The sequence below is a fragment of the Mustela erminea genome, chromosome 19 (assembly GCF_009829155.1).
Source record: "Mustela erminea isolate mMusErm1 chromosome 19, mMusErm1.Pri, whole genome shotgun sequence".
Lineage (NCBI taxonomy): Eukaryota > Metazoa > Chordata > Mammalia > Carnivora > Mustelidae > Mustela > Mustela erminea.
In genome coordinates, this window is record NC_045632.1 from 20385987 (window position 1) to 20405317 (window position 19331).

General features: G+C 50.1%; 1 protein-coding gene across 1 annotated transcript in view; it reads left to right on the forward strand.

Moving 5' to 3' along the window:
- The first annotated feature begins 241 nt into the window (after positions 1-241).
- RHPN2 (rhophilin Rho GTPase binding protein 2) overlaps positions 242-19331 on the forward strand; it is a 56939-nt gene continuing 37849 nt past the window's right edge. The window contains exons 1-2 of the mRNA XM_032325131.1: positions 242-396; positions 14950-15065. Of these exons, the coding sequence (XP_032181022.1) occupies positions 328-396; positions 14950-15065 (185 nt within the window). The 5' untranslated portion in view covers positions 242-327. The remainder of the gene's footprint in view (positions 397-14949; positions 15066-19331) is intronic.

Below are 19331 nucleotides of genomic sequence, written 5' to 3' on the forward strand. Positions count from 1 at the left end.
ACCCCGGGCCCGCCTCTGCGCCACAGGGCTGACACAGTATCGAAGCCCAGATTAGAAATCGAGCGAAGCGCCCAGGGGCTCCAGCTCTCCCCGCCGCAAGCCGGGGACCCGGGGCGCGGCTCCGCCCCGCCAATCCGGAGCCGGGGCGGGGCCGGGGGCGTGGTCTCCGCGGACCCCGCGGGGTCTCCAGAGCTGCTAGCCTGCCCTGGGGCGGGGCTGAAGGGGTGGCCACGCGGGCGGGGCGGGACCGGGCGGATCCCAGAGCCCTACCGTGCCGACGCGCGGCGGAGCCTCGCTCAGTTCGCCCTCCGCGCCCCTACTGCAAGCATGACCGACGCTCTGCTGCCCGCGGCCCCCCAGGCGTTGGAAAAGGAGAGCGACAGCTACTTTCGGAAGGTGGGCGGCTGCGGGTGGGCGGGGAGCCTACCGAGAGCTCTATATCTGCTACAGTCAGGCTTTGGAGGGGATTGCGGGAGCGCGCGGCCGGGGTCGACCAGGCCGGGAGGGGGAGGGGGCGCACTGGCTTGGGGAGGGCGGGGCAGAGGCTCCCGGTGTGGGCTCGGGCAGCAGTGTACCCGGCGGCACAGTGCAGGTGGCTTCCGGGGCTGGGGGCGGGGAGGGGTGTGCCTGGGGCAGCCCCACGCAGGCGGCGGCGGAGGCTGGGGGCCGGGAGGGGTGCTTGTGGCCGCCCCGGCGGGCAATCCTACAGGACTGAGGAAGGGATCAGTGCCTAGTTTGGGGGACGCCCGTGGCCTTGCGGTGCGTTGGAACCGGAGCCCATCTTTAATCCAAGCTTTTGGCGGGGCGCGGGTGGAGATAGAGGGATCCCCCTCCCCAAGTGGCTTGGCGTTCTCCTTTTGCCTCCAGGACGCTTCCAGTGTACGTTTCATCCGACTTTTAGAAGGCAGGGAAGATTTTTCGGTGGGAGGTGACCTCCGGCGTTGCCCCCTTTTCTGCCCCAATCGCCTGGGAGGGAGTGCGCGCAGCAGAAGTGAGGGCGCGGCGTCGCCCCTGCTTATTTTATGCCTGAGCGGATTTATCTGATTGTTGGAGAGACCCTCCGTGAGTGCAGGCTCCGCGGGAGATTTGTACGCCCTTGCGACCGTCCGCACACCGCCAAACACCGGCCCTGGGATAACAGCCCGACCACCCAGTCTCCCAAAAACGACCCCAACTCGCAGGATGGGGGCGCTGAGATGCCTGCAGGTGGCCAGGCCTGCTGTACAAAAGATGCTTTCGAACCTGGAGGCACGGTGACACTTTCCACCCTGCCTCCTTGGAGGTTCTAGCGATTCTAAAAATAGCTTTTGGAGGTTGGCCAGCTTTGACTGGGTAGGTTGAAAGATTGTTGTGTGTGTGTGTTTTTAATATATAACTCATAGGACAGAAGACGGAGTTCGTAATTATAAATAGGGAAGTGAAACTGTTTCCCACAGGACAATCAATTCTTAATTGTTAAAAGCCTAATGATCCAGTCGGTAAATGAACTTGGAATCTTTCCTTCTTCCACGTGACACAGCCTTTGGGCTTTTGCTCTTGGGTGAGGAGCAGTAGCCCCAGGGGATGGGCAGGACAGGAGGGGAACTAGAAACAGGTGAGGTTAGAGTGGGGGGAAATTCTTTTTGGTTCAATTGCTTTTAGCATTAAAAAAAAAAAAAGTAGTTTTAAGGTATATTTAAGTTCAAAGATGTCATCATGGAATTACAGGATTATAACTTCTAATTATGGGTGGCATTTGGGACAGAGGATCACAGGCCATGGAATTGCAGAAGGAGGTGGGGCCTGGGAATCCCTAGATCTTGGTCCTAAGGCCCCAGAACCTTTCTGTCACCCTGACAAAATTCCTGTGTTGCTTTCAGCAAGTTGCTTTCTCTTCCCGGGACTTCATTGCCTCCCCAAATCGTTTGTTCTGTCAACAGGTGGAAGTCTGGAGCCACAGGGGCATTTGGGGGAAATGACAGAGGGAGGGGAAGGACAGTGAGGGTTCTATCCCCATGTCTTCTGGAACAGGTTTTCCAGGAGACGATGTGCACGGGAAAGAGAGAGGATGGCCCTGCGGACAGGGGAGCTGAGACAGGTTGCAAGGTTGGGTGTTTCTAGGTGCACTTTCTTTGGTGGTCAGTGGGAGAGAATCGTGGGTGCCAAATTCGATGAAACACTGGCTGGCGATTAGAAACATCTCTCTCTTTTTTTTTTTTTAGATTTTATTTATCCATTTGACAGACAGAGATGACAAGCAGACAGAGAGGCAGGCAGAGAGAGGAAGGGAAGCAGGCTCCCTGCTGACCAGGACCCTGGGACCATGACCCGAGCCGAGCTGAAGGTAGAGGCTTTAACCCACTGAGCCACCCAGGCGCCCCAGAAACATCTCTTTTGAAAAGGAGATCTTATAAGGATCGTTGTGCTGCATCCTACCAGCCCAAAGAGTGTTCTTTGTAACAGAATATTAAAAGGTGTTGATGTTGCACCTTTTCTCAATTGGTGATCTGAGCCAGTTTGACCTGAATGAAAGGTAGATGTGTGTGACACAGGTGAAAAGGGGAGGAAGAGCACGTCAGGTAGAGGGAACAGCATGGGTTGAAGGCATGAATCATGAGCACTTGTGAGGGAATCCTCTAGGATGTGGAGCCGTAAGTGGGAACGAGGCTGTTCCTGGCCATGCGTCCTGCTCAGGAAAACAGGGAACCTCAGGGATCCGTTCAGGTGTTTTAAGAAGGACCAGATGTGAAAGGTTCATGTCCGGGAAAGCTGAGTCATCTGTGAGTGGGGGGAAGGGGAGAGGCCCCGGGAGGAGTCGGGGGTTTGGCTCCCTGAAATTTTGGTCATTTCTACCTTGCCTACTCCGATACCATTGATGACTTCTCAGTCAGTTATAAAGTGCTGGGTAAACACAGCCTCACCGCCCATCCTAATCGCCAGCCTACACCCCTGACTCAAACCAGGTGTCTAGGCAAGGGATCCCAGTGAGGAGGTCAGAATGCTGAGCGACAGCGGTGGCCGTGGGGGATGGGAAGAGCTAAGGGATGAGATGTGGCGGGGGAAGGTGCTGATGACCGGATGTCTGGCGGATGTCTGGCATAGGTCTCTGGGTGAAAGGGCAGCACATCCCTGAGGTGGGGGAGCCTGGAGACTGGTGTAGGGCAGGTGGATTTGGGGCCTCCCATGACATATCCAAGTGGTGGTCTCCGGGGGAGTCCACTCTACAGACCTGACACACGTGAGAGTGTGGCTGGAGATGCAGCTTTGTGGCGGCGGGGGCGGGGGGGGGGGAGTACACACCAGTATGGGAGGCAGTTGGGGTGCTGTGAGAGAGCCCGAGGGAATAATCCTTCCACTTAAGGGACAAGCAAAGGAATGGGAGGCAAGCCAGAGAGGCTGCAGTGTGAAGGAAGCCTAGACAAGAGTCTTTTTTGTGGAGAGGTAGGGTTGACAAATCAGAGAAACACTGGAAGATACTGGATTTAGTTCTCTGGGGGCTTGTTAGCTAATGAGTGGGTAGAGTCAGGGGCAAAAGCCAATGTGGTGGGGGGCAGAGGGGTGAAGGTCAGAGAAGGTGATAGTCAGGGTGGGGGATTAGAGGAGAGGGAAGGAGAGAGGTTCATTTCAGAGTGAGGATGTCTAGAGCCTTTTTAAAGCATGTGGGTAAAGAAGTTCGGGGCCGAGGGCAAGTTGAAGATGTGGAGGAGAAAGGGAACAAGCTATGGAGGGGTCCCAGGAGGTGAGGGGCAGGGTGGGGCAGCTGGGAAACAGCTGCTTTGCATCCTGGGTGGACCCCTGAGACTGGAGATGCCCCCAGGGTGGGCTTCTCCATCCTGTCCTTGGGCTTGGGAGATTTGGGGCACATTCAGAGGATCCAATTAATTGCTACTGAAATCAGGCTTCTCTCTTATCCTATTCTTTATCCTGTCTTTTTTCTCTTCCCTTTTTTTCCCAAAAATGCCATTCTGCTCCATTCATTCAGAAGGCATTTCTGGAGTGACAGCTCTGAGCCTGACCCCTGTCAGATGCTGGGGCCGACTCTACTCTCCCTCAGGCTGGCTTCTGTGGCCGTTTGCAATGGGCCTCTTTTCCTGGGGTGCGAGCAGTGCCGGGAGTCAGTGCTTCCTTTGCCCAGATAGCTCCGGCCATGCCTGAATAGGAATCAGCTTCCTTTCTTTAGAACAGAGAGCAAAAGTGTGTTTGGTGGTGGTGGTGGGGTGGGGTCCGTGTCCATATTCAGAGCTTCAACTCTGTCATGTGTGACTTGCATACAAAATGCAAACAAATTGCCCAAAAGGTCACTTTGCCAGCAGGGCCCGGACCCCCCGCCGTACAAGGCGATCACTGGCAGAGAGGGTTCCTAGTAAATCAGGATCTTCTTGGGGTTTTGTAATACTTGGCTGTACAGAGCCCGAGGACATGGACACAGCTTGGCCCCAGGCCACCAGTATAGACTCTGGCCTCCTGGGGCTGGCAGCTGTGGTGGGCGGGAAGGGGGTGTTTTTGACTTAAAAACAAACAAAACCCACAGAAAACTTTCTGGTCTATGGCAGTGTGTTTCCCTCCTGTCTGGCTTCTTACTGGTTTTTCTTTTTTTCCTTTACATCAGTATGTTTACATAGATGTATAAGCTGTATTTACTGTACATTATTTTCTTTTTTTTTTAAGATTATATTTATTTATTTGACAGATCACAAGTAGGCAGAAAGGCAAGGAGAGAGGGGGAAGCAGGCTCCCTGCTGAGCAGAGAGCCCAATGCAGGGCTCCATCCCAGGACCCCGGTATCATGACCTGAGTCGAAGGCAGAGGCTTAACCCCCTGAGCCACCCAGGCGCCCCTATACATTACTTTCTTAAAAGAGATACCAGTGGGGCGCCTGGGTGGCTCAGTGGGTTAAGCCGCTGCCTTCGGCTCAGGTCATGATCTCAGGGTCCTGGGATCGAGTCCCGCATCGGGCTCTCTGCTCAGCAGGGAGCCTGCTTCCTCCTCTCTCTCTCTCTGTCTGCCTCTCTGCCTACTTGTGATCTCTGTCTGTCAAATAAATAATAAAAATCTTTAAAAAAAAAAAAAAAAAAAAAAAAAGAGATACCAGTGGAATTGGAGCTTCTTTTTCTCAAACAGATTTTCATGCTTATCTTAATGAAAGTGTGTGGGAGAATAGAAGAAGGCTTGTTCTGGCCTCTAGTTAATGCAGAGGAATCTGAGTTTCCGGGGTTCCGCATCCTGACAGCAGGTCCTGTCTCTGGAAAGTTCTGGGTGCTGTTGTCCTATAACCTGCAGGAAATCCTGTCCGTGGCCAAGAGAAAACCAGCTGGAGAAAACCTTGAGAAAGCTCTTCCCCAGGGCTGTGAAAAGGCCCTAGATGAAAGGTCTTAGCAGCCTGTGGAAGGAGAGAATCAGGACAAAGTGCAGTATTGTCTGTCCTTATCTCTGCCTCTTCATCCTTTGGGAACACTAATGACCCGAAATGAATTTAGTTCCATTGTTTTCACCCCCGAGCTGGAGAGAAGTTGTTTCTTGTCCACAGAAACCTCCAGGCTGGACAGGGCCCCAAGGTCCACCATGTCCTGGTTTATGGTCTCTGTTTTCTCTGGGCTTCCTCGAGGCTCAAGGCTCCAGCAGAGAAAGAAGAATTCTTTTTTTTCTTTTTTTTTCACTTTTACCCAGGAACTCCTCCTAGTTCCTGCTCTGCACCATTCATCTTAGTGAAGTGTAATTCCGTGTTAGACACATGTGCACATCATATAATTATGAGCACACTTGTGTGTGGCGAAGCTTTCTGGGTCTGCAGAGCACAGCGGGGTCATGGGGACTCATCAGCTCCACTTTTATTGGGTTGCGAGAACGTTCCTTCAGATTTCTGGATCCATCCCCTTGGAGCCTTGAATCCTTTTGAGATGGGGAGGCAAGAGGGGTCTGAAAGTTGGTGGTGTGGCCCCCTGCCTCACTCCATACACACACACACACACACACACACACACACACACACCCGTGATCTTAGCCAGGTCCTCAAGGCCAGGCTGGCTCCAGGTTCATCGTGGCCTTGGTGAGCGTCTGCCTAGCTTCATAGGTGCACATCGGCAATGCAGATGCTGCGTATGACAACACCTCTTGGGCACCTGGGTGGCTCAGTGGGTTAAGGCTTCTGCCTTCGGCTCAGGTCATGGTCCCAGGGTCCTGGTATCAAGCCCCGCATCGGGAAGCTCAGCAGGAAGCCTGCTTCCTCCTCTCTCTCTGCCTGTCTCTGCTTACTTGCGATCTCTGTCAAATAAATAAATAAAATCTTTAAAAAGAAAAAGAAAAAAAAACACCTCTTCACACTGCGGGATCCTGGCCGAAGCGGAATTTCCAGGGTGACTCAGAGGAGAGTCAGCGTGATGGGCTAGCTGTGACACTGTAAATGTCCCTTGTTTCCTGGGGCTATTTGGATGAATCCCAAGACACCACCTGTTGATACCAGGTATTGGCCTTAGCCTTGTCACCACTTCCTTCTCTGGCTCACGTGTGCCAGAATCTTGTGACAGAAAGGCTGCATTGGAGGTGGCCTCAGGGGACATTCGGACAGCAGGTGCAGCCCAGCCATAGGATGGGGTGTCTGGCAGAGTGGGTAGCAAGGGGTACTGGCCGGGAGTGAGATATGCCTGCAGCACCAGGGACAGGGGGAGAGATGATGAGTCCTTCTGGTCTTTCCAGTCAGACCCACATACTTCACTGTGGCCATGTGCCCTTAGCAAGTCCCAGGTTTTGTTTTTTTTTTTTTCTCCAAAGATTTTATTTATTTATTTGACAGACAGAGATCACAAGTAGGCAAGGAGAGGGGGTGGGGGGAAGTAGGCTTCCTGCCAAGTAGAGAACCCGATGCAGGGCTTGATTCCAGGACCCCGGGATCATGACCTGAGCCGAAGGCAGAGGCTTTAACCCACTGAGCCACCAGGCACCCCAAGTCCCAGGTTTTGATTGGGTCATAAGAGAAAAGGGCAGGTGATCAAGAACTGCAGAAGAAATTTCTTTGTCTCCAGTATTATTTGTGTTATAAAAGTAACATGAATTATTATAATTACAGAAAAAAATAATTATACAGGCACCTGCCTGGCTCAGTTGGAGGAACAAACGACTCTTGATCTTGGGGTTGTGAGTTTGAGCCTCATGTTGGGTGTAGCAATTACTTAAAATAAGTAGACTTTTTTTTTTTTTAAAGGCAATTACAGAAGTGTACTAATTCACAGACATATACCAGCCCTTACTCCATGCAGACGCACTCCGTAGATAAACGCGGTTAATTGTTTCTGAGTGCATCCTACCGGCTGAAATAAGCAGGTCATTTTTTAGTTGGGACTGAAAATATATTTGATTCGTGGAAATTCTGGTGTTTGTAAAAGCTTTGTTATTCATTGGACTTGTTGAAAAACAACTGTGAGTGGTACACAGGAGGTGCTGGGGAAGATTCATAGAAGAAACTGAAAGCAGCCTTTATTAAAGATTCCGGCAAAGTGTTGATTTCATATTGCGCCCCGCCTCCCACTGCCCAGCCCATGGGAATGGTTGGGGATGCCTCAGAAAAGCAGGTGCTCCTCGATGTGCAGCCCCGACACCCAGCAGAGATCCTGGAAGGGCAGGAAGGCTTTTGAAAAATGCCAGACTTAGGTTTTAATTTTTATGGATATGAAAAATTTGGGTTCTGTTCCTCCAGCCTGCCCTGAATCTCTAGCATGGTGAAAAGTTAAATTAGACGTGTGTATGTGTGTGTGTGTGTGTGTGTGTGTGTGTGTCCTGCTCTTTCGGTGCTTTCTGGTTGACAGCCTCTGGCTAACTCAGAAACAATTCTGTTTTCCAGAGTTGGGTGGTTGAGTGGGGGATTGCATAACTGGGAAGGAGTGAGAAAGGCAGAGAAAATATCTTTGTGCTGTAGGAGCAGCAAAAAGCACCCTCTTCTACCTAGGAGACCTTGCCCCCAGTCTTATGCCTGACCTGGAGATCCCAGGTTTCACGCTGTGCCTTCAGTTTGCTGCAGAAACATCTCCACGTGGAAGCTTTCTCTTTGGCTGGGTGGAAGGAGAGCCTGTGCTGGTTTTCTGGGGCGAGGGAAGCCAGGCGCCAGGCACTGACCTGAGCCTGGGTGCGGGGGTGCGTGCGGGAAAAGAAAGACCGCGCTCCATTCCCTCTGCGTCTGCTACCTGGGTGGCCTGGCCTTTTCTGCCTTCTTCGGGTCCATCTCTGCAGGTGTAGGCTGAGTAGCTTTTCCTTCCTGGCAAATTAAGTGCCTCCAGTTTGCACCTGGGTATTGCTTTTATTTTATTTTATTTTATTTTATTTTTTAAGATTTTATTTATTTATTTGACAGACAGAGATCACAAGTAGGCAGAGAGAGAAGGGGAAGCAGGCTCCCCGCTGAGCAGAGAGCCCGATGCGGGATTTGATTCTAGGACCCCAAGATCATGACCCGAGCCAAAGGCAGAGGCCTTAACCCACTGAGCCACCCAGGCACCCCTGGGTATTGCTTTTAAGTACTTGTTTCCCCGCTGAGCGATGGGACTAGACGCAAAGGGCACTGTCAGGGGGATGTTGACAAAGGGAGTTGTCACTTGAGGTGGATGTATTCTAATTAGGACTCATGAAAGAATTAGTTGCAGATGCCAGAAAAATCCGGTCCAAAATCACACATAAACACACTGTGGTGCATCCCTACAATGGAATTCTAGCAATGAGAAGGGGCAGGCCGCTGATGAGTGCAGCCATATGGGTGGATCTCAAAGCATGATATTCAGCACGAAGCCGGACACGGAGGAGTCTGTAGTATGTGATTCCATTTATCTGAAGTTCTAGAACAAGTAGAAGACTGTGGTGAGGGAAACCATGGTATTGGTGGCCCTGAGGGGTGATGAAAAAAATTTTTTTTTTTTAATTTATTTGACAGAGAGAGATCACAAGTAGGCAGAGAGGCAGGCAGAGAAAGAGAGAGGTGGAAGCAGGCTTGCCGCTGAGCAGAGAGCCCAATGCGGGACTCGATCCCAGGACCCTGAGATCATGACGTGAGCTGAAGGCAGAGAGAGGCCTTAACCCACTGAGGTACCCAGGTGCCCCGAAAATGTTCTTTTTGATTGGAGTAGTAGTTTCAGAGCTTATATGTTTGTCCAGACTCATTGAACTGTGTATTTAGAATCTATGTGTTTTACTATGTGTAATTTATACCTCAATTTAAAAAGTAGCTAGGGCACGAAAGGGAATGCATTGGCTCCTGTAACTGAGCACTCCAGAGAGAGGAATGTTTCAGGTCTGGCTTGATCTAGGGCTCAAATGTTGCTACTAGACACTCCCCATTGGTGGAAAAGGTCAGTGGGGAAAAATGGAGACGTCTTCCTGATGGGTCCTGATTACCCTTTGTCAGGTGCCCACTGAGTCAATTGCAGGGACCAGGGGCCTTCAGTTTCCAACTGACTAGACATGAGGTCAGTGTTCTTCCTCTTGGAAATGAGTTGGGGGAAGCACTGAGTTACCACCCTTGACTGTCAAGGGCTATGAGGTGGGAGAGTGGGTGTGGGGGGTGGGACCAGGTCACTGTTCCCAAAGGATGCTGAGTGATGCTGGAAGCCACTCAGCAGGGAAGCACCGGAACGGTATCAGGGGTTGGGGGATTGCAGCCAAGCTGTCCTGGCACCCCCACCCCCCCCCCGCGAATTCCTGCTGCTGGCTGCTTCCTGGCCCATCTTAGTGTGGCAGCAAGCAGGGACATGGGCTTCAGTCCTGCCCACCCCGAGTCCCCCCCCCCGTCCCCACACCCGTAGACTCTTGAGTAGCTCAGTTAACCTGCAGGCCTCAGAACTGTGGGGTCTCGGCTGCTGTCCCAGCGTCCACACCAGCAGTCTGACTCCTGGGACAAGCCATGTGATGAAGCTGAGGCTTCACTTAGCACACTTGTTTTTCTGGTTGTTGGCTGTAGGACCATCCTTCCAGCAACTTAACACTGGTGCAAAAGCCCACACCTTAGTTGGGAAGGGAACCAGCAGACTCTGGCGGAAAGACTCACTTCCCTATAGGACTGTGACCCTGCACCTGCCGTTCTCAGTTCCCATGCTAAGCAGGTGTGACAGGTGCTGCCTGGAACTCTGGCACAACCCCTCCAGTTTGCATTTGCTCAACATGCTGTTATTAACCCACCAAGGAGGGAGGCACGGGTGAGGACTGTGGGTCCCCACCAACAGAGAACCGCTGGCTGGAGCCACTGGATAGCTCGCAGCCTCTAGAGATACCAGGGATTCTTTATGGCAGTCTTGCCCAGATTTGCCTCCTGGGGCTCCCTGAAGCTTCCACGTAGTCTTGTGGGTTCGTAGTGTTTCCAGCTGGCCCAGCATTCCTACCTGTCAGTAAGAGGTAATGTCGTTTTGGTTCCAATTACTCAGTCATATCTAATCCTAAGCATTCCTCTGTCTTATCTGGAAACTGACTCCGCATCTGTGGGCCAGCCAGAAATTGGGTAAAGGATAGTGAGCTGGAATGGCTGCTTATCTTAGCTCTGGGAATGTACATAAAGGAATTCGTTATTAAAGCGTCTCTGTAAAATGGAACACAGCTTGGGTGGAGTGTGTGATTTTGAGTCAGATCAGACCATCCCTTCACAGTAATTTTGGAAAGCGTAGAGGAAAGAGGGGAGGCGTTATTTTAGAACTTTAATATTCAATTGGCTTCATGTGGAAAGACGTGTCATCTTCTGTCTGCAAAAAGATAGTTTCCCGGTAGTTTTTTTTTTTTTTTTTTAAGATTTATTTATTTATTTGAAAGACAGAGATCACAAGTAGGCAGAGAGGCAGGCAGAGAGAGAGAGGAGGAAGCAGGCTCCCTGCTGAGGAGAGAGACTGATGTGGGGCTCAATCCCAGGACCCTGGGATCATGACCTGAGCCAAAGGCAGAGGTTTTAACCCGCTGAGCCACCCAGGTGCCCCCTGGTTTTTATTTTAAATCAGAGATCATTGAATGGTTTGAGAGATGTTAGCTGTAAGACCAGTCTAACTCAGATTCTGAATATATGTGTAATTTGAACTTGGGGGTGCTGCCTGGGGGCAGGTGGGCGGTGACCTGCTGACAAGTAAGAATGAGGAATCTTTCTGGAAGGAGGAACATGACTCGTTTCTGATCCTCTGGTCCAAAGGCCACTGATACGGGGAATCCCTGAGAAGATTAGGGCTCTGAATAATTTCTCCCTCCTTGGGGTGGAGGCCACAGGCATGGCTTGGGCAGAGCTGGGGCAGAGTTGAATGGCAGCCGCAGAGAAAGGGCATCTCTAAAACGGAGTGCTGCCTGGCAGCCACCCCGGGGGGTAACCGCAGCCCCCCTCCTTGGGCAGAACCTAGAGATAAGCTTCACAAAGGAATGGAGCCCTCACTCAGATCCTAGGGCTTTTTACCTCCTGGACTGGGAAGCACACTATTAAGTTAAAACGAAACTTTCATTCTGATCTTAAACTTTTTAGAATGGAACATTGCAGTCCAAATACTCTAGGAATAATGAACAGATGACACAGGACAGTGCACTGAAAAGACAACTCATGTGATCAATAATATATGAAAAAAGTTTACCAATAGTAAACGCACATTGGGAGAATAGGATGCTTGTTTTTTGTTGTTGTTGTTGTTGTTGTTTATTTATTTGACAGACGGAGGTCACAAGTAGGCAGAGAAGCAGGCAGAGAGAGAGGAGGAAGCAGGCTCCCTGCTGAGCAGAGATCCCCATGCGGGACCTGATTGCAGGACCCCCGAGATCATGACCTGAGCCGAAGGCAGAGGCTTTAACCCACTGAGCCACCCAGGCGCCCCAGGATGCCTGTTTTTGCATATCAACTTGGCAAAGATTAAAATAATACTTTTCAGGGCCTGCCAAGGTGACGCAGTGGGTTAAGTGCTGACTCTTGGTTTCAGCTCAGGTCGTGATCTTGGGGTCGTGAGATGGAGCCCCACGTGGAGCTACATGCTCAGCACAGAGTTGGCTTGGGTTTCTCTCTCCGTCTGTCTCTCACCCCCGCTCTCTTTCTGTAAAATAAATGAAAAGAATACTTTTCAATTCAAAAATAGAGAGACAACCCCGTTTAAAATGAGCCAGTATCCGAATCTGTATTTCTCCACGGAAGATATACAAGTGCCGATATGCACGTGAAAGGACGTTAAACATCATGAACCATCCGGGAAATGCAAATCCAAACCATATAGAGATCTCACACACACTAGGTTGTCTATTAAAAAAATAATAATAACTAGTACTGTTGAGGATATGGATAAATTGGAAATCTCACATACTGTTGGTGGGAATGTAAAATCATATAGCCACTTCGGAAAATAGTTGGAGAGTTCCCCAAATGGTTAGACCCAGGATTAATCATATGGCATAACAGTTCCACTCCTCGATGTATAGCCAAGAGAAAGGAAAACAAAAATACCCACATAAAAATGTGTACATAGATAAGCAGCCCTATTCATAATAGCCAAAAAGTGAAAATATTCCCAAATGTCTATCAGCTGATGAATGGATAAATTAATGTGGTACATTCTTTTAATGGGGTATTAGTCAGGGACAAACAGGATTAGGGTACTGATACATGGATAAACCTTATAAAATCAATGTAAGTGAAGGAAGCCCATCTCAAAAGACCATATTTTGTATAATTCCATTTGTATGAAAATGTCCAGAATAAGCAAATCTATAAAGACAGAAAGTAGAGGGGCACCTGGGTGGCTCAGTGGGTTCAGTCTCTGCCTTTGGCTTAGGTCACGATCTCAGGGTCCTGGGATCGAGCCCCGCATCGGGCTCTCTGCTCAGTGGGAAGCCTGCTTCCCCCTACTCTCTCTGCCTGCTGTTCTGTCTACTTGTGATCTCTCTCTCTCTCTCTGTCAGATAAATAAATAAAATCTTTAAAAAAAACAAACAAAAAAACCAGAAAGTAGATTTGTGGTTGCCTAAGGCTAAGGGGGAAAAGGAGTGCCTTTCTTTCTTGGAGGGTAATTAGGCTGGTGCACCTGAGGTCTTAAAGAAGTTTCTAGGTCTGTACTTCTGCCCAGGAAATATACCTTAAAGAATAAAGTAGAGGGGCTCCTGGGTGGCTCAGTGGGTTAAAGCCTCTGTCTTCAGCTCAGGTCATGATCCCAGGGTTCTGGGATGGAGCCCCATGTCGGGCTCTCCGCTTGGCAGGAGTTCTGCTTCCTCCTCTCTCTCCTCTCTCTCTCTCTCTCTCTCTCTCTGCCTGCCTCTCTGCCTAATTGTGACCTCTGTCTGTTAAATAAATAAATAAAATTAAAAAAAATAAAGTAAAAAAAAAAAGAATAAAGTAGAGGTTTATAAAGATTCATCCTTACATATATGGATCAAATAATTATATATAATAGCAGATACATGGGGGCTCCTGGGTGGCTCAGGCAGTTAAGCAGCTATCTTCAGTTCAGGTAAAGATCTTGGGGTCCTGGGATCGAGCCCCACATCTAGCTCCCTGCTCAGCAGGGAGCCTACTTCTCCCTTTGCCTCTCCCCCTGCTTGTCCTCTCTCTCAAATAAATAAATAAAATATTTTTTTTAAAAAAAGCAGATAATCTGAATGTCCTACTATAAGGAAATGGTCAGTCTTTTTTTTTTTTTAAAGGACCATATTACTCAATCATCAAAGTCTTGGTTTTGAGAAACATTTCATAATAAAGGAAAGTTTCATGCTAGAGTAGTATGTGAGAAATTTAGATAAACGGTACATACCACTGTCAGAAAAGGGTTAATATAGTAGGCTTGAGGCTGTTGTTCTTGGAAGGCCTTCTTGCAAAGGTTGGCCCCTCTCTGGCATCTGGGAACCTGACTCTCCCAGTGTTCCCTCCATCCCCTAACTGATAAGGTTTGGCTCACCTCCCCTAGGCCAATGGCACAAACCACGTGGGTTAGGAGGAATACCTGCTTTCCTCCTGGGAGTCTAGAATTTGGGTACATTCTAGGCAAGGGTGCTTTTGTGATCAGGCCCCTGTAAAACCACTGGGTGTTGATTTTCTAATGGGCCAACCTGGGTGATGACGTCAGACACACGTTGATGCATTTTTTTTTTTTTAAGATTTTATTTATTTATTTGACAGAGATCACAAGAAGGCAGAAAGGCAGCCTGAGAGAGAGGAGGAAGCAGGCTCCCTGCTGAGCAGAGAGCCCGACGTGGGGCTCCATCCCAGGACCCTGGGATCATGACCTGAGCCGAAGGCAAAGGCTTTAACCCACTGAGCCACCCAGGCACCCCACGTTGATGCATTTTTTGTTGCTGGGGGAAGGTTATGCTCTGTGTGACCCCCTCATGGGTGGGAGAAAGCATAAGGGAGCCTGTCTGTGGATTGCTCTAGAATCTACCCGTGTCCTCCCCCTTGTGAACTAGCTCTGTAACCTTACGAAGTTGCTGTCCTACAGCTGTGAGCGCAATTGTCTGTTGAGTCCTCTGAGTCTTGGTGAATTTGAACGTAGGCTGATCTTGCGGACTCCCAACACCTCACTAATATGAAAAATAACAATACGTGTCTAAAAATACACGGGCAGGGAACCAACATACAGTGGCTGTTCTGGAGTTGCATCGTTATGAGTGACTTTTATTTTCTTTCTTTTTTTTTTTTTTTTTTAAAGATTTTATTTATTTATTTGACAGGCAGAGATCACAAGTAGGTGGAGAGGCAGGCAGAGAGAGAGAGGAGGAAGCAGACTCCCTGCTGAGCAGAGAGCCCGATGCGGGGCTCGATCCCAGGACCCTGGGATCATGACCTGAGCCGAAGGCAGAGGCTTTAACCCACTGAGCCACCCAGGCGCCCCAATTTTTATTTTCTTTTGGTACTTTCCAATATTTTGTGTTCTCCTGTTTTGATGTTACTCTTATTTTCAGAACAGGTTCATTTTTAAAACATTTCTGTTACATTCAGTGTTGTCATTGTCATGTTTAGAGTGGCTGACGTCTGAAGGGTCATCTCTCATTTTCCCTTAGGGTTGCAATCCCCTTGCACAAACTGGCCGGAGCCGACTGCAGAATCAGAGGGCTGCCTTGAACCAGCAGATCCTGAAAGCCGTGCGGATGAGAACAGGAGCAGAAAACCTCCTGAAGTGAGTGACTGCTGGCTTCACTGCCTTGTCAGGGAGCCAGCCTCTCCTGGGGCCTATTCTTCCTGAAACTCTCAGGCTTTCCCAGTTTTCTCTCTAATTCTTGTGTGTGTGTGTGTGTGTGTGTGTGTTTTTAAACTTTGGGGTCCCCTCCTTGTTGCTGGTGCCTGGAGCCAGCCCCTTCCTTGCCTAGAGCTTGATTTTATTCAAGACAAGTATTTTACCCAGCCTGTTTGTGTGATTGGGGATGGGGGAAGCCAGTGATCACATTCTTTTGTTTTCCCTGCTTTGTATGGGATGTGTCTGTCTGTTTTCTCTATTGCCTAGTGGAGAAACGATGCCTCGTCTAGAATCACTGCTTGTTAACTGTCTGCTGGATGTATAAAGGAGAAGAAGGCAGGAGGGAGGGAGTGGAACATTTCTGTTGCCAGTGTCCATCCCTCTAAGGAGAGGCAGGCCCCCATGCAGCCCCATGGCCTTGGTGCTCTGAAGGGAAAATAATTACTTATCAACCTTCGAGCTCAGTGAAAATTCACCTGTGTCCTAGGCAGCTGCAAGCTCCCCTGACATCCTTCAGTGTCAGGCCAGACAGTGTGCCAGCTTCTTCTTGTTTCAAAAGAGGAGAAGAGCCTTTCTTCTTCCTCCAGAGTTCTGGGGGTAACTCTTGTCAGCCCCATGCCGCCTTCTGCACTGGGTGGCCAGCACCATGCCTGCTGCCTGGCCACGTGAGACAATGCCTCCTATAGCCTCAGAAAGAGATGGGGGGGCTCTTTCAGGGACCTGGTACCTACAGACCCAGAGGGAACCTGGAAACCTGGCAGGATATGAATCCTGGGTGTTCCCAGTGGGTCAGCTGGGCCACTGGAAGCCGGTGAGCAAGCGCCCAGAGGCTGCTCAGAGACTGTTGGGAAAAACAAATACACCAAACCAGGCTTCCCCTGCTTGTGCCATCTCTCTCTCTTTCTTTCTGGCAAATAAATAAATAAGATCTTTAAAAAAAAATCAAATAAACTTAGGGTAAATTCATTTCTGAATCTTTCTATATCTGTTCCCTAGGAAAGATGTCTGAGATATAAGTGGGCTAACAGGAAGGTGCAGGACAGTTTGCCTTGCTTTTGTGTTTACAGGATTGGTATGTTTGTTTGTTTTTGAAGATTGAGTTATTTATTTGACAGAGAGAGACAAAGTAAGAGAGGGAGCACAAGCAAGGGGAGTGGGAGAGGGAGAAGCAGGCTTCCCTCTGAGCAAGGAGTCTGATTCAGGCTTGATCCCAAGACCCCAGGATCATGACCTGAGCCAAAGGCAGATGCTTAACCGACTGAGCCATCCAGGCGCCCAGGAAGGGTATGTTTGCTTTTGTGCACACAGAGACTTTTTCCAGAAAAGACGAAGGAAGAAGCTCTTAGAGTCAGCTCTTGGGAGCAAGACCAGGAATGGGCATGGAGGTGCCTCTTGTCATGTCCCTCTCTCCAGTGTTTGGATGTTCTTTTACAAAGTGCAGAAATTACTTCTACCCATTTTTATAGTGAGATCCTGCCAGCGCCTGGAGGATAACATCACCAACCACCTAAACCTACCACCAGCTCCCGAACAACCGTGCCGTGCCTTGTGTAGGGATCAATACATGTAGGCTAGCAGAGTAATAAGCAAGTCCTGGCGTGGTCAGGGATCTGGAAACCTCTTCTCCAGCTACTTCTGTAACAGGGTAGAAGCTAGGCTGTGACTGGAGGAGACTGTGAACTATTAGGATATTAGGACATTTCACCCTTTTTTTTTTTTAAGTTTATTTACTTACTTTTTTTTTTTTTTTAAGATTTTATTCATTTATTTGACAGACAGAGCTTACAAGTAGGCAGAGAGGCAGGCAGAGAGAGGGAGGAAGCAGGCTCCCCTCAGAGTAGAGAGCCCAAAGCAAGGCTTGATCCCAGGACCCTGAGATCATGACCCGAGCCGAAGGCAGAGGCTTAACCCACTGAGCCACCCAGGCGCCCCTACTTACTTATTTTTAAGTAATTTCTACACCCAACTTGGGCCTCGGACCCACAACCCTGATGATCAAGAGTCACATGCTCCACCGCCTGAGCCAGCCAGGTGCCCCACAAGATTTCACCTTTTAAAATGTCTGGTAGGGTGCCTGAGTGGCTCAGTTGGTTGAGCAACTGCCTTCGGCTCAGGTCATGATCCCAGAGTCTCGGAATCGAGTCCCGCATCGGGCTCCCAGCTCCACAGGGAGTCTGCTTCTCCCTCTGACCTTCTCCCCTCTCATAGCCTCATTCACTCTCACTCTCTCAAATGGATAAATAAAATCTTTAAATAAAATAAAACGTCTGGCAGTGTCCTTGTCCCCAGAGAAGCCTGGAGCTGGGGACGGTCTGGTGTAGCTTGAGAGAGGCTCCCAGTTTTTAGGAGTGGCGGCCCGGGGCCAGCCGGGCTTGCTGTGCTGGGAAGGCTGCAGATGCATTCCCCTCTCCCGCGCCACCCCCCTCCATCCTCTCTGGTGTGATTTGTGGTGGCCGGTTTTTGGTTGAGACTTTGATGTGGCTAAGGAGGCAGGCGGGCAGCCTTGCCTCAGGGACTCCCCAAGAGTGGATTGCCGTGGATTGCGAGGTTCGTTCAGCCCCTGAATGAATTTGCTGAGCACCTAGGAAGTGGCAGGCCTTGTTTGCGGTGCAAGAGGAGAAGGCTACAGGCCGTGCTTTCACGATGCCTGATCTCCTGTGGGGGGGACCTAATCCACAGCAGACAAGTCCAGTCATGTCAGAGGTGATGTTTTCTAGGGCGTCGATGAAAGGGAGACGTGACCGCGTGGCGCAGCCTTAGAAACGGGTCAGTCGGGGGGGGGCTCCTCTCTGACCAGGGGCCTTGGCATTTCTAAGGCAGGAACCGGGGTGGTTTTGTCTGTCTTGCTCTTTTAAGGACAGCGCAAACCCCCTCAGAGCCCCGGTGTTCAAGCTCTTTGTCAGGCTGGCTGTTGTCGTTAAGCTGGGAGCGTGGGGGCGGGGTGTGGTTGTTAATGATTTTCGCAGTGACCTCAAAGTTCAAAGTGGTCCTTTCTGGAGAATGTTGTGAGAGAGAACCCTAAAGGTATTTATTAATCTCACTCTGGCAGCACCAACGGTTTCCCGAAAACAAATAAAGTGTTCAGCCAAGTCCGGCTCTGGGCCTGTGGTTGTTGCTGGGCGGCTGATTAGGTGGCTGTCCCTGCTGCCAGGAGGTAGTTTCTGTCATAAATTGGGTGCCGCTGTCCTGTGTGAGCACCTGTCGGCCTTCAGGTTCTTAGGTGTCCCTCCATGGCCCTCAGATAAAGATAGAGCGTTTTGGGGGGGGGGCACCTGGGTGACTCAGTTGGTTCAGTATCGGACTCTTGGTTTTGACTCAAGTCATGGTCCCACAGTCATGGAATCAAGCCCCACTTCGGGCTCGTGTGCTCAGTGTGGAATCTGCTTCAGATTCTCTATCCCTCCCCTCTGCTACTCCTTATACTCTCTGTCTTTCTTTCTCACATAAATAAATAAAATCTTAAAAAAAAAAAAAAAAGAGCATTTGGGAAGATGTCCCCCCAGATGCAGGAGGGTGGGGGGTCCCTGTGCTTACCTGCATTGGTAGGGGGCTGGGCAGGCACTGCAGCAGGCTCCCTGCAGAGCAGAGAGCCCGATGGCTGGGCTCGATCCCAGGACCCTGAGATCTGCTCCCAGTGTACCCCTTTGTACCCCTCCTCTGAGCCGGATCTGCCAAGAGTCCATGAGCTTCCTGGAGTTTGACAGGAAAGAGATCTGATATATTTTTTTTTTTTTGAGATCTGATATTTTTTAAACGTACTTTTCTAGGCTAAGCAAGGACATTATTCTCTCTCTTTTCCCAGCACCCTGCCCTCCCTTGAGTAAAGCTGGGGTGGAAATGTGATGCTGTTTCTCTGAAACAGAGATGGTCTTTGTGAGATTTAAAGGACGTTGCCACGATGTTCCATTTTAACTAACTGGCCCTTTGCATAAGGGCCGGCCATTCAGTGTCTCTGGGCTCAGGTTCCCCTCTTGTACTGGTACTTTCTGGGCTGGAGCAGGGCTGGCCCACTGTGAGGCTTACAGGGGCTGAGTGGGCTTGGGAAAGACCAGAGGGGCTGGGCCTGGTGCTATGAGGCAATAGAGAGTGGTGGGGACAGTGGCCAAGTGCAGAGCATGTGCTTTCTCTGGAGAGGCCGCCTGCCGTGTGCCTCAAATGGAGGGGAGGACTGAGTTTGCTAGGGCTGCAGATTTTTATTTTTGTTTTTGT